At 39.7% G+C, this 14,899-nt stretch overlaps 1 protein-coding gene across 9 annotated transcripts in view; it reads left to right on the forward strand.

Annotated features, from left to right (window-relative positions):
- The window catches only part of FCHO2 (FCH and mu domain containing endocytic adaptor 2), a 94,401-nt gene extending 80,248 nt beyond the window's left edge, over positions 1 to 14,153 (forward strand). For all 9 annotated transcript variants that reach the window (XM_054187023.1, XM_054187022.1, XM_054187024.1 and 6 more), the window contains 5 exons: positions 1,717 to 1,849; positions 4,600 to 4,799; positions 8,451 to 8,515; positions 11,011 to 11,175; positions 11,406 to 14,153. In XM_054187023.1, the coding sequence (XP_054042998.1) occupies positions 1,717 to 1,849; positions 4,600 to 4,799; positions 8,451 to 8,515; positions 11,011 to 11,175; positions 11,406 to 11,428 (586 nt within the window). In that variant the 3' untranslated portion in view covers positions 11,429 to 14,153. The remainder of the gene's footprint in view (positions 1 to 1,716; positions 1,850 to 4,599; positions 4,800 to 8,450; positions 8,516 to 11,010; positions 11,176 to 11,405) is intronic.
- Positions 14,154 to 14,899: the final 746 nt, after the last annotated feature.

Raw genomic sequence — 14,899 nt, forward strand, 5'->3', positions numbered from 1 at the left:
TAATCCCATTTGTCACTTATTAGTGTATTTTTAAGCTGTATCATTTCTACAGTAGAACAGATCCGTTACATAGCTGTACCTGTCAGGTGTGTAGCAGCATGCTTGGGAGAATACTTAAGAAAAAGGGCTACTGTTTTCAGTAGAAGAACTGTTGAAATCACAGCAGTTGGAGATCTTAAAAAAAACAATTATAAAAGCTGTCAATATTTAGCAGATATCTGCTTCAGCCGAGCAGTTTCTATTTCATTTATTGGAGAAATCTGAAAATTAGTTAAATGCTTTTAAGTGCCACATTTTTTAAAATACTGAAATAAAGAATGAATCAAACCATATGCATCCATTCTTTTGTATTTAATTTAATTATTATTGTTTATGCTTAATGTAATGAATGATGCATACAAAACTAATCGGTTTTTGACATGACAGTGTATAACTGAAATGTTAGCAGAGCTGTATCTGACAGAATGAATTATACTGAAAAATTGTATTTTGCAAAAAAAGTGAAAATGTCTAGTATTCTTATCTGAGTGCTGTAGCACTTCACCTCTAATTAGAAAGGATGCATGTAATGGTTATTTATGAAGTTAAACGCATATGGTAATAATTTGACTTTTCATCAAATATTGCAAAGGGTATAATTTGCTTGGTATTTATAGAGATTAAAGCTTTTAATGAGAGTGATATTTGTGGTGATGTCAATTTCTGATTTGAATTGCACTTGGTTGTGGAGCAGCAGAAAGATTTTACTACTGGTATCATTTATTTAAATTGTGGAAGGCCACTGTAGTGATAAGTAAGTGTTTATATATTTTACTGAAAATGGAAATTTCATGAATCACGATGGTGTATTGAGAACCAAATTCTAAGTAAATTGGGCAGACTACTGGTACGCAAGTCACTGTTCTAGGACGTTCAATGCACTGCTGCTATATTTACTGTGTTCCAGGTGCTCATCATCAGCTTTCACTCTCGCTGTATCCACAGACATGGTGATTTGCGCTTTATTTTCAAATCAGTTTTCTTAAAAGCTTCTTCCTTATTCAAAATAAACCTAATGTAACCAGAGCTGAAAATATTCTTAGTCTGCAGAACACCGTGCTCCAGTAACTCCCAAAGAGGATTTTGCTTCTGCAGTCATGTGTGCTCTTACCTACATATAGAAGTGATACAGTAAATTTTTACTAAGATTGAATTGCAACTATAAGTATCTGAGAAACAATTGTTTATAATAATTTGAAAATCACTTTTAACTGAAAATATTTTGAAATATTTTGAAAGCTTACAAATACAAATAGAGTAACACATACAGCACCAGTCCTAATTCAGTGCATTAGTGAAGCTATGTCATAACAAAAGCTAATTATGATTTTAGGATTTATTCCAAATTGGATAACATTCCTTTCAGATACCACTTTCATCCCCACCTCCCACACCTAATTGCATTAAAATTGTGGTTTATTAAATGTAAAATCCAAATTCAGCATTGTGATGCAGATCATCAGTGGTGGAAACTCACTGCTCCACAACCTGGAAAGAGAATTTTTACCAGATACAGCAAGCAGTTATTTGTCTTAATGTTGAGGAAGGCACAATTATGTGTTATAGAGCATGAGAACAAATTCTTGCTTGAAATAGTGAAGGGGAAAGATCTGATCTTAATTTTTAGACATCCAAAATAATAAAACTCAGTGTTACCTTCTGGCTTTTTCTTTCTAGTGATCAGTCACAAACTGACTCCAGTACTAAGGATTTTTGGATGAACATGCAAGCTATAACTGTCTACCTCAAGAAATTATCAGAACAGAATCCATCTGCATCCTATTACAATGTGGATGTTTTAAAGTATCAGGTAAACACCTTTTTTCCTTTGGAATTTTTTAAGGAACTCTGGCAGATTTCATATCTACATAGAAATTAAAAGAATTGTTCTTTGCCTGCCAGCATGCAGGTGAACTGTCATCCCTCATCTAGACCAGTTCTGGGTATGTCACTGTTTACAGTGCATAGGCTCTGCCCATGCTTGCTGCATGCCTGCCATGCTTCATGTCATTCCCTTGGATTCATGACCTGTTTCAAGTTGCTCACACTTTACTCCAGTTCATGTATGCAAGCTTCAAACATTGCTTCTTTAGGTATCTGCTAGCAAAGCCAAATTTTCCTTGAATTTAGGGGGGGGGGTTTGTTTGAGAGCATCAGTTGTTCGTCTCAGTAGCCAATTTGGCCCAAATCACGACAAGCTTGTAGTTGTACTGTCTTTGATTTTGTAATTGCATAAGTCTTGGATGCTGTAGCTGATGAATTGTAATATATGAGAACGTATGACATTCTTACCTCTCACAATATAATGGAACATCTCATCCTGGAAACCATTTACAGGCACACAAAGGACAAGAACATCATGAGGAGCAGTAAGCATGGATTTACCAAGGGAAAGTCATGCTTGACCAACTTGGTAAACTGCTATGGTGAAATGACTGGCCTGATGAGGGATGAGGGGAGAGCAGTGGATATTGTCTGCTTAGACTTCAGGAAGGCTTTTGACACTGTCTCTCATAGCATCCTTGTAGAGAAGCTGGTGAAGTACAGGCTGGATGAGCAGACACTGAGGTGGATTGAAAACTGGCTGAGGCCCAGAGGATGGTGGTCAGTAGTATGAAGCCTAGTTGGAGGCCAGTAACTGGCAGTATGTCCTGGGGTCAATACTGAGTTTACAGTCCTGTTTAACATCTTAATTAATGATCTGAATGGTGGGGCAGAGTGTACCCTCAGAAAGTTTGCTGATGACACCAAACTGGGAAGACCCTCTGGATACGCCAGAGGGTCATTCTGCTCTCCAGAGGGACCTCAACAGGCTGGAGAAATGGGCTGATAGGAACCTCATGAAATTTAACAAGGGAAAGTGCACCTGGGGAGGAACAACCCCATGCACTGATATACGCTGAGGGACACCCAGCTGGAAATCAGCTTGGCAGAAAAGAACCTGGAGGTCCTGGGGCACACCGTGTTGAACATGAGCCAACAATGCACCCTTGCTGCAAAGGCAGCAAATGGTTTCCTGGGCTGCATTAGGACGAGTATTGCCAGCAGGTCAAGGGAGGTGATCCTTGCCCTCTGCTCAGTACTGGTGAGGCAACACCTGGAGTACTGTGTCCAGTGCTGGGTTGTCCATTGCAAGAGGGACATGCACATACTGGAAAGAGACCAGCAAAGACCCAATAAGATGAAGGGTCTGAAGCATCTCTGCTGTGAGGAAAAGCTGAGAGGGCTGGGACTGTTCAGCTTGGAGAAGGGAAGGCTCAGGTGGGAAGGATTTACCAATGTATACAAATACCTGAAGGGAGAGTGGAAGGAGGATGAAGCCAGGCTTTTTCCAGTGGTGCCCAGGACCAGAGGCAATGGGTACCAAGTGAAAACAGGAGGTTCCCTCTGAACATCAGGAAACAGCTTCTTCCTTTGAGGGCGACTGAGCAGTGGAACAGTTTGCCCAGAGGTGTGGTGGAGTCTCCATCCTTGGAGATATTCAGAAGCCATCTGGACACAATCCTGGATAATTGGCTCAAGGTGGCCCTCCTTGAGCAGGGGAATTGGACCAAATGAACTCCGGAGGTCCCTTCCAACCTCAACTGTTCTGTGAATCTGTGAGAAGATGTTCTGGCTGTCAGTAAAAAGTCTTCATGAAAACTCAAGACAGATAAACTCACCTCAAAGGGAGAACAGAGATTTGCTAGGCCTGCACTGAAATGGTTGAACATTTGAAACAACTGTCTACATCAAAAAAACAAAAGAACCTGTTAGTCCACCTGTTAACACCAGTGTAGTTTCCATATCCTCCCAATACAGTTTAAAATCTTGGCATACTGAATCTATAAAAAGCAGAATTCCTGAGAAAGATGGAAGGAACAAAACATTTCTTTGGACTGCAGAAATTATTAACTGTGGAAGAATAATATCTATTGAAGATCTTGACTGTTGGGGAAAAACGAGGCATTGGCCTGATTGGTGGAAGCACTGGCAGGTAGAAAAGGTTCTGGGCTGCCAAGGAAAGGCAAGAGAGGGCACCAGGACATAGAAGGTTCCCCAAGTAGACTAGGAATGTGGTATATATTCAAAAGGGCAGTAGCACAAGCTCAGCTATGGAAGCAGCAGCATCCAGCCCCCCTGCAGCAGAAAAATAATGTTTTGAATAGGTAAGAACTGCTTTGCTGGCTGCTTCTCCCATAATGACAGGTATTGGCCTCTGCTGCTGGGGCAGCTGCATTAGTATGTCACACAACTGATAAGGATTAAGTCATTTTGCCGCAAGCACGCTTCTTGTGTGAGGCAGAACACAAGACTGAAACAAAACTATTTTGACTTACAAAAGCCAGAACAGGAAGAAGCCTTGTGGGCCAGAGGAGTTTGAATCTTTTCTTTAATTTAAAAGAAGTTACTTTAGGCTGCAACAATCTTCAGAATTCTGTGATTAAGGACTCGGAAGTCAATTGTTCTCTTGATCTTTTTGTCAGGATTTAGAGTTACATTTGTTACCATCACTCCCTAATTCTGTCCAAAAGGGGAATATTTTAATTAAGCTGCTTTCAATGGTTTATTCTTTTACAGGTGTCTTCAAATGGCATCCAGTCCACTCCCTTGAATCTTGCAACTTACTGGAAATGTAATGCTAGCACTACTGATGTGAGAGTGGACTATAAGTACAATCCAGAGTCTATGAATGTGCCTAGTATGCTGTCTAATGTCCAGGTTATGGTACCAGTAGATGGAGGAGTAACAAACATGCAATCGCTTCCACCTGCAAAATGGTAATATTAATACTTTTCTTTTTATTATTTCAGATTTGTGTCCATGTATTCATTAGTGTCATAGACAGTCTGAAAAATTTCACTGGAAGAAACAGCTAATTTTTTTGTCTTGATAAAATGTGTAGTGTCAGATGTTAAGGACATTCTCTGGTTGGAAACAGATCATGTGCAGCCAATTCACATAAGCTAAAATGAGACAACATGCACCCATTCCAATAGTCTAATAATACAAGCCTTTATGAAATTTCCAATGTTTCCTTTCTTTTTGCCGATGGACAAGATAGACATTTTTAATATAGTAATTTGAAACCAAAATCTCTTAATGGTTAAAAAACATTTTGTATGTGTGTATGTATAAATATACCCATATATATGGATTATATAGAGAGAGTAGAAGAAATGCAGTTCTTAAAAATATAATTGAAATTATTTTAAAACAAACCTCAGTAATAGAGGAGCTCTTCATAAGACAGGTATTGTCTCTCACTTCAAGCATCGTGCAGATTACTATGTGACTAGCAGCTACCTGCCACCACCTTCTAAGCCTGCATTTACAGTAGCACTTGACAGTGAGACACAGATCTCAGGTAATTATGTTTGTACGTCTGTGAAAACAAGCAGCGGGTAGTGAGACTAGGCAGAGCAGCACATCCCTAGAGCAAAAGCTAAGCAGAATTCAACCACCGTGCCTGTGGTTTGGCAGCATGTAGGTACTTGCCCAGCTGTGATGTAATTCCTGGACTGTTTATTTCCAAGAGGGTATTTTTAGTGCGAAGAGAGCAAAGAATACCGAGTTGAAGGAAATCAGGCTTTGTTAACTTTGTTACTTATAAAGCAGTTTACCTTACAAAGCAGGGTTCAGAGATAAATAAACCTGATGCATTTATTAGATAGGTTCTGATGTTTCTGGAGGCAATACATTTAAATGTGCTAATTGGACAAGTCATAGAATGACAGAGTGTTTAAAGTCGGAAGGGACCTTAAAGATCCAACCCCCCTGCCCTGGGCAGGGACACCTCCCACTAGACCAGGCTGTGCAAAGGCCCATCCAGCCTGGCCTTGAACACTGCCAGGGACGGGGCATCCACAACTTCTGTGGGCAACCTGTTCCAGTGTCTCACCACCCTCAGAGTAAAAAATTTCTTCCTAATATCTAATCTAAATCTCCTGTCTTTCAGTTTAAAACCATCACCTCTCATCTTATCGCTCCACTGCCTGATCAAGAGTCCCTCCCCATCTTTCCTGTAGGCCCCCTTTAGGTACTGGAAGGCTGCTATAAGGTCTCCTCGGAGCCTTCTCTTCTCCAGGCTGAACAATCCCAATCTGTCTTCATAGGAGAGGTGCCGCAGCGCTCTAATCATCTTCATGGCCCTCCTCTGGACTCCTTCCAACAGGTCCATGTCCTTCTTATGGTGGGGGCCCCAGAGCTGGACACAGTACTCCAGGTGGGGTCTCACCAGAGCCGAGTAGAGGGGCAGAATCACCTCCTTCGACCTGCTGGCCACGCTTCTTTTGATGCAGCCCAGGTTACGGTTGGCCTTCTGGGCTGTGAGAGGGGCTGTGGGCTGTGAGGACATTGCCAGCTCATGTCCTGCTTTTCATCCACCAACACCCCCAAGTCCTTCTCCTCAGGGCTGCTCTCAATCTATTCTCCACCCAGCCTGTATTTGTGCTTGGGGTTGCCCCGACCCATGTGCAGTCCTTGCGCTTGGCCTTGTTGAACTTCACGAGGTTTGCACAGGCCCACCTCTCAAGCCTGTCCAGACCCCTCTGGATGGCATCCCTTCCCTCCACCATGTTGACTGCACCACACAGCTTGGTGTCATTGGCAAACTTGCTGAGGGTGCACTCAATCCTACTGTCAGTGTTGCTGATAAAGGTGTTAAACAGCACCAGTCCCAGTACCAACCCCTGAGGAACATCACTCGTCACTGGTGTCCACTTGGACATTGAGCTGTTGACCGCAACCCTTTGAGTGCGACCATCCAGCCAATTCCTTATCCACTGATGGGTACATCCATCAAATCCATGTCTCTCCAATTTAGAGACAGTCAGCGGGCTGTATGAGGTTTGGTGGTCTCTCAGTGACATCCCTGATATGAGCCCCCAGTAGGCAGCACACCTCCCTAGGGAGTGCATCGGGTCGGCAAATGGTTGCCTCTGTACCTCTCAGAAGAGTTGCCTACTACTGTCACCCGTGGCCTTCTTTTAGTTGCGCTGGTTGTTACACGGAATGCAGATGGGGTTGCCTTACCCAGCTCCAGTGCCTCTCCTGGTGCGGTGGGTCTTTCCTCTTCAGTCTGCAGAGCGGTGAAGCAGTTCTGCAAGGCCACCTCAGGCTTCAGGGGAAGTCTCTTCCTCCTGCTGGTCCTTGCCATCACAAGCTGCCATTCTTCCGTGTTACTGGCCCCCCTGCCTTGTGCGTGTGCCAGTGTGAAGTAAACAAAGTAGTAAAACAGTATCATTTTGAGTGGAAAAAAAAACTGGGAAGACTGAGTCTTTCTTGACTTGGTATTTCAAGTCAAGAATATACCTTCAACCAAGTCATCTTAAGCTTATTCTGAGCAAGGGCAGGTTCAGTATCCTGCCTGAACATGACTAGAACATCTGGTGAAGCCAGTCTCCTGGCCCAGGCTTCTTCGACAAAACCCTCTGTAATAAAGCGTGAGCGAGAGTGGAAACACCCATCCAGAACACCTAGTGTTAGCTAGGAAGACTCAAATCTTAGTGATAGTTTCATCACAGACTCATCAGATTAAAGGATTTGAGCCCAGATTCTTTCACTTAGGCAACTACCCAAGGCCAGAATTTTGAGCCTTGAAAGCTGACCAAAAATAATAAAAATACAGTCACGTCCCAGGCAGCTCTAGTGTTTGTGTTGTGCTATCTGTTTGGTCTAGTGGATTTGGTGGTGGATTTTTTGTTTTTTTAAAAAAACAAATATTTTATAACTTGACCTCCTGCAAGTACCCGCTACCATCTGTGCGGCTTGTGTAAGCATTTCACTCCTGCCACACCAATGCCAAAAGCAATTTCAAACCTTCCTGCTGCTCACAGCTTTAAGTTGTTGACTTTCCTTTGGTCAAAATGCTGCAAAGTGCTCCAGGAGTTAAAATGCCCTGTCAGCTCAGAGACTCTGGCGCTTGGTGCCCTTTTCTGCCCCTTTACAGCATCGCAAGTTAGCGTAAACCCTGCGTCACTTAGAGCAACTAGTTTTACTAGAATGGAAATGGAATAAAATACAAGGAGCCAGGAGTCTCACACAGGGGAGAGCGATCCACGTAGCTCTCCCTCATGCCGTCATCATGAAGCATAAAGAGATAGATTTCAAACTGCTTCCAGGGCGTTTGGCCTGTCCTTACCCTTGGAGACTCCAGAGGGGTTTGAGCTGTGGAGCCGTAGCCAGGGCACAGGACAGTGTTAGCCCCATAAAAAGGTGGTGTGTTCTTCTGAGCTCTGCTGCTCTGGGGCAACGCAGACACACTCGTCTCTTTTCATGTTTGCTTTGTACAGTCTTCCACAAGCTTACCTTAAAATGATCAAGTGTTTTTATAAACCTCTGTTTAGAGCTGCGTGTAACATACCGGTGTAAATCTAGGGAAATAATGTGCTAAAACTGACGCTTATAACTAACCTACCGTTCTCTTACAGGAATGCAGACCAGATGAAAGCGTATTGGAAAATATCTAGCATTTCAGAGAAGTCTGAGAATGGAGGCAAGTTGCACTCTTTTGTCTTGTTTTCTTGTACAGAAAAATTATAACAGTAAAAAAGGTAAACGTTTTAGCCTCTACGCCCTCATGGCTGTGTACATGTCTTCTTATGCTGTATCCTGCTTAACAGTTCACCACCTTCTCCATTAAGTTCCTTCTGAGAGATTCCACTAACAGTGTGATGTCAAAATATAAACTTATTAATTAGCTATAAAAGGAAAAACAGTGAAGCCCCCGGAAAGCAGTTAGTAGCTCTAAAATAGTTCAGACTGGGTAGAAAATAATTACATCAATACTATTTCAAAATGAGCAGTTATTCAAAGGAAAATATGTTTAATATCTATGTCTTTACACACACTAACAATTGAAATAAAGTAAAAAGAGGTAAGTGGAAGAATTGGGGAAAGGAAAAATAAAAGATCCAAAGTTGCTGTGCTGAGATAGACTCAACAATAGATCATTCTTGACCAGCGTTTTGAGGGTCTTTGTTTTGACCATATACAACTCCAGGAAAAAAATGGATCTACGCACATCTGCTCGGAGTGGTAATTTATATAGCATTTTGTAAGGCACCAATAGTTGTCCTCTGCCCAGCTGCCTTTCCGCGAGGTCCGGTTGATGTCACAGCCCTTGCAGCCTCTGCAGGTGTGATGTCTTTCTGAAGCAGAAAAACAGGAGCCAAAAGGAGGCATCTCATCCTCAACACCTCTGTGGAGAAATGAACTCACGGAGCGAAGGAAAGGCCTTTGGCCCTGTTAAGAATTTAGTGAAGGGCATTATGAAAGCACAGATTTGCTTGTAAATATGACTGGTTTCACATAGAAACCACAAGCCTGGAAAGGGAAGATCTCTTCTGCTCCTGCAAAGTTGTGGTCATCACTCAAACAAAATCAGAGAGAATTTTGTTTGACAGCAGTTGTTGCTGGGGTCTGGTGTACTTTGTCATTCACTGACCTCAAGGTTCATTGCTACCTGTCTTCCTTTATCGTTATATAGGGATAGACCTCTTTTTTTTTTTTCCCTTTTCCAAACTGTGGAGATTCTTTTAAAATAAAAAATGACACTAAGCCACAAATGCGGACAGGTGAAGACCTGCAGAAACTCTGTACATCTGCAGAGCAGCATAAAACGGGCTGTCAGCGATGTGGATTGCATCTTGTGTGTTTTCAGCAGGCCCGCACATATCCCACTGCTTCTGCTGTATTCCCTTCTCTTCTCACCATCCTTCTTCCCCTTTCGTTTGAGTATACACACGTATGAATACACATAATTCAGTGTTCTAACAGGAAGTAATACTATGCTGGTCTTACAGAAACAAAGGGAGCAGTTGCACAAACACTGTTAGTGTCTTGAAGCCTCCTTTATTTTGGCGTACAGGGTGGTAACATGTTTTGGGGTTTTGTATGGTCCAACATATTCTGCAAGCTGTCAGTTGCAGACAGAGATTAAACACAGACCAAACTTTCAAAGCGCTTGAATATGTAAATTTCCATGCTTACAGTGGAAGGAAGTTCCAATTTACCCAAACTATGACAGACCTACTGAAGAAATGAAGTGGACCTTAGGCCAAATTTATTAAGAACAAGCCCTTGCATAAAACAATTTCATTCATTAATTCCCACTTTTACCCCAGTAACATTTCAGTTACTAACTTTCCTCATTATTTCGCAGTTCCTATTGACTAGGCATAGCTAGTTGTCTTAAAGAAGTAAAAATACTTGACTTTCATTATTTCATTATTAATTATTTAAATCTTTTTTGCCCAGCATATTTTATAAGAACAAGAAAAGACTTGTTTAAGAACTAGAAAAAGAGATTAGTAACAATGTTGTGGGGGGGTTTTAAATGCCATGCATTGACTACAGAAATGTACTAAAAGTAATTTTGAACTATTACTGCCTTACAGTAGCATCAAGGTGATGACACTTCGCCACTGTCTCTGAAAAATCAACTGAAATTTGTGGGGAAAAGTATCTAATCAGACCTTGTCTTTATTAGAAAAATAAGAATTTCTTTCCTCTGGGTACATTACTGTATAGCTGCATTTATTCCAATGGTTGCGTTCCTGTGCATTCATCCAGACAGATCATGACATTTAAATATTCTGATGTACTTTCAAATTTGCTAATTAAAAGTAGTACATACAAGATAGGTGGCATTAAGTAGTTACAGACCAGCAAGCATAAAAGATGATTAGAGGGACCAATCAGATGTTTCAAGTAATAAGAGATTAGCAGACTGTCCGATACCCACATTCTGTATAATCTTGCAGAGATGTGTATCATTTCTCTTTAAATCAGTCACTAGTCATTGTCTCAAACACAGTATTGGAAAAAACAGACTTGTATGCTCATCTCTTTTGAAAATTGATGTAGGACTGCTGCTAGGAATAGATCTCAAAGGTCACCATGTTAGTTTCACTTCTTACTACTAAAAACTTTGGGAGATTGTCTTGTTTTTGCAAAACAACCAGCTTTTCTGTTTTGTTATTTTTATAGGTTCTGGATCCCTCAGGGCAAAATTTGAGCTTTCAGAAGGACCCAGTAAACCAGCAACACTGGCAGTGCAGTTCATTAGTGAAGGAAGCACCCTTTCAGGAGTAGACGTAGAGCTCGTAGGCACTGGCTATCGGCTTTCCCTCCTTAAGAAGAGATTTGCCACTGGTAAGACTCTGACATGCTTATATACTGCAATTATTATTATATACTCTCTAAATTATGAACTATCAAACTGTTAAGTGAGTGATGCATAAATAGTTACTTTTCATTAAAACATAGCTGAAAACCGTTTCACAGCGATTTTGTTTTTCCATAGTTACTGAAACTGCTGCAGGAAAATACTGACAAAACCTGTTTTATCTACTGACTGCAAAAAACCTACCTTTGTTTTTCAGGACGGTATATGGCAGACTGCTGATGTACCTGTGAAAGTCATTGGATCAAAGGAGTGGAAGAAGCTCTCTCTGCCCTTTCTACTTTTCCAACACTATTTTAACGTGCATTAATTTTTTCAAAATGTTAACCTACTTTGAGGCTGAACTACAGAACAGAAAATGCACTTTTAAAAGTCATTTTGCAAACTTTTTATTACTTTATAATAGCACTGAAGTCAACTTCAACACTGTCTGTAAATGATCAACTGCAATATTTGGGAAAATTTGTTGAAATTTTAGTAAATTTATATAGATGAAGTCAAAATAGTAATCCATAGTTGTAATGAAATTATGAAATTGTATGTTATACTGTAAACATGAAACCTTAAAAATGTAGGAGAGCAAGTAAGAAATATTTGCGCTTTCTATAAGTAATATTCATTTTTCAGATTTTTAAATTGCCAGTTCTTAAAGAAAGCAGAGGCAAAGTCTTATGTAGTCCTTCTGTCCACTTACGCTACAAAACCGAAAGTTGGGGATGTGTAAAGGAAACGTAACTCGATGCTCTTGTATTATATATTATTAACGTGTAAGTTGTTTTATATAGGGTTTTTTTCCTAAGTGCAATGTGTTACAAAATTGCAAAAGACAGCAGAGGTTTACTTCTGCAGTTAGTAAATTTTATGGGCGTTGTGATTGTTTTCATTAATGCTGTAGATTTAATTTATTTTTATATGAATTGCATAACATTTGTGCCTTTAAAAAACGCCTGTGCCTATCCAATTTATTATTCACGTGCCTCACTTCCTTTTTCAGAGTTTGGCTCTTCATCAAGAAAGCACGGTGTTTGTATAATACACACAACTTTATAAAAATTCCTGTGACTGGGATTGATTTAAAAGGCAGATTTGCAAAAACTGGGGATTGTTTTAAGACGTTTAAAATACTGGATTACTTCCTCATGGGGTAATTGCAATAAATGCGGCTGTAGTAAAGGGAGATGCGTCATGCAGGACTTTGAAACTTTGAGGTAGTAACTTTAATGTCACCAAAGATGAGAATCCTGAAAAATGACTGGAGATGGTAAAAGTGAACTTTTAAAAGGAAACGGCATTTCTCTTCACTTTGACTGCAAGTCTTCGGACTTCGAGTGCTTTTGGGGTTGTGTGATGTGAATGTAAATATAGTACTTTGGAAGAATAACATTTTTAAAGGATATTTTATGGCAGCAGGATGATAAATACTGCCGTTTCTATTAGTTTAAATTTTTTCTATAACCACCAATTTTATTATTTTTATAGTCATCTAATCTGCTTGCCACAGCCTGAGCACAGGGAAGTGACACATTAGTAACGTTTTTTAAAGCAAGTCACTAATTTAGAAAGTTGTCTATGTATTTGTATTATCAAGCGTTTTTTCAATGATGAAATCAAAAGTATTGGGGCAAAATAATTGAATAACCTGCATGTGAGAATTTCATATGACCATTTTGAATACCAATATCTATTTCAAATTCTCTATTAAAACAATAAAACATGCTTGAACTAATTCATGCAAAACCAGTAATGAATTTATGAATAAAACCAGTAATTAATTTACTGTAAAGCTGAAGCTTTACAGTAAATTAAGGCTACATAATTTTCTAACGTATACTACAACTTTTGCAGACGTGAGTTCCATTGTTAGCACTAAGCACATACTGTACTGTAGATTTGATTGGAAGAGTATATTTGGCTCTTAATTTGCTAATCTTATTGAATGATAAATTTCTCATTCATAAAATGGTACAGTCTTTTTACTGGAATCTTAATTGTAATCTGCTTTGCAATCAAACCGTGTTTAACGTGACAACATTTTATTAATGAAAACCCAAAACTGTATTGCTATTTTTAATCAAGTATTACTTTCATTTCTAAGTTAAATGAAGTAGTTATGTTTCAGCACTTTTTAAACTAGCCTTCATTCAGGTGATTACACATACATTTGCATTGGGTGCAGGTTACAATTTTGAAGCCATACAAGTTTATATAGACTTTTTGTAAAGAAATTCAAAAACATGTAAAAAGTACATGTAGCTATCTGATTAAAAAAAAACAAACACGTGTAGCAAGCTGGTTCTTGCTTGTGTATACAGCAATATCTGTTGTAGCTGCCTCCTAAGAAAATTAATTTGTAAACACAACTCTAAAAGATCTGAATTTTTATGAATTGTTACTACGTCAAACTGTAAATTAGAGCATACAACTTTATCTTACAAAAATTGTAAATACTTCTGATTTTTCATAAAATGTAAAGTTAAATAAAATTGCACCCATAATAAACATGTAATATATAATTTAAGTACTGTTTTATATTGCCTATACTTTTGCAGTTAATTCCACGGAGCTTCTAAGCAATAAGATAATAGAACAAAACCATCCCTGTATTGAACATTTTTAAAGTGTTAATTGATTTTTAAGTGATAAGGGGTAGAGATAATATATGAACTCTTTTTATGTATTTAAAAAACACCACAGAGAATGTCGGTGGAAAGATGACTTCTGCAAAGAGTTGCATCTTTACTAAAATGGTATGCCTGAGATGTCTACAACGGCTTACGCTGTACTAAATTTATCTGCTTACTAGTAACATAGATTAGGCAAAACTGCGGATATGTTTATCAGAAGGATCTCTGTAAATAGTGCTACCAAACACTGTACATTCCCTAACTTCCTTAATAAGCTTGTATTTTGTTGAGTGCACAAGAAAAAAATCAGTGGCAAGATTAAAGTCATTCTTTCTGATTTCTTATGTTCCACCAGTGCAAAAAAGTAGATGATTCAAGTACTACTTGAGCAGTCTGAGAATAGTCCTTCTAAGCTCTGAGCACAGAAACAAAAGTTGAAACTGAACCAAATGCGTTTGAATCTGTTTCTTTCCTATTAATCCCACAGCCTGTGTAAGTCCAGTAAGTAATGACTTACTAAGTTGACTTTCTCAGCTGGCTGGATATCATTGCAATAAGTACCATTCTTGTCATGCTGGAAAGCAATAGTCCAAGGGCTTGATTCTTATCTTCTGCTGGAAGGCAGGAGTGAAGAATGCAAGTGCCTGACAGTCAGACCAAATGGTCCACCTAGCCCAGTAGTCTGTCTTCAGCAACGGCCGCCTTTCTGCTCCTCCAGCACCCTCAGTTACTGGTTAGGGGTGTGAAAGGGTACAGCTCTGATCAGCTCTTTTGGCATTCATGGAACTTGAAGTGTCAGAGATCACTGCTCTTGGCACTTCCGTTAACATTTGACTCCTGCTATGGTAAGTCAGTGCCCACGTACTACTCACAACTCCTGTAAACTGGATTTATACTGCTCAAGCAGGTTTGTGATTATCTAAGTACATGATCAGGTAGTTTTTCAGGGGTAACTGACTGCCTCTACCACTGCCAAATAATATTTATGTAGGGTATTTGAAGGAGCTAAGATATTTGATTATCAACTGGAATAGCGTGGGAGTTACAAGTGTGGTAGGTTTTGCTATCT

This window comes from Rissa tridactyla, chromosome Z (assembly GCF_028500815.1).
Source record: "Rissa tridactyla isolate bRisTri1 chromosome Z, bRisTri1.patW.cur.20221130, whole genome shotgun sequence".
NCBI classification, from domain to species: Eukaryota; Metazoa; Chordata; class Aves; order Charadriiformes; family Laridae; genus Rissa; species Rissa tridactyla.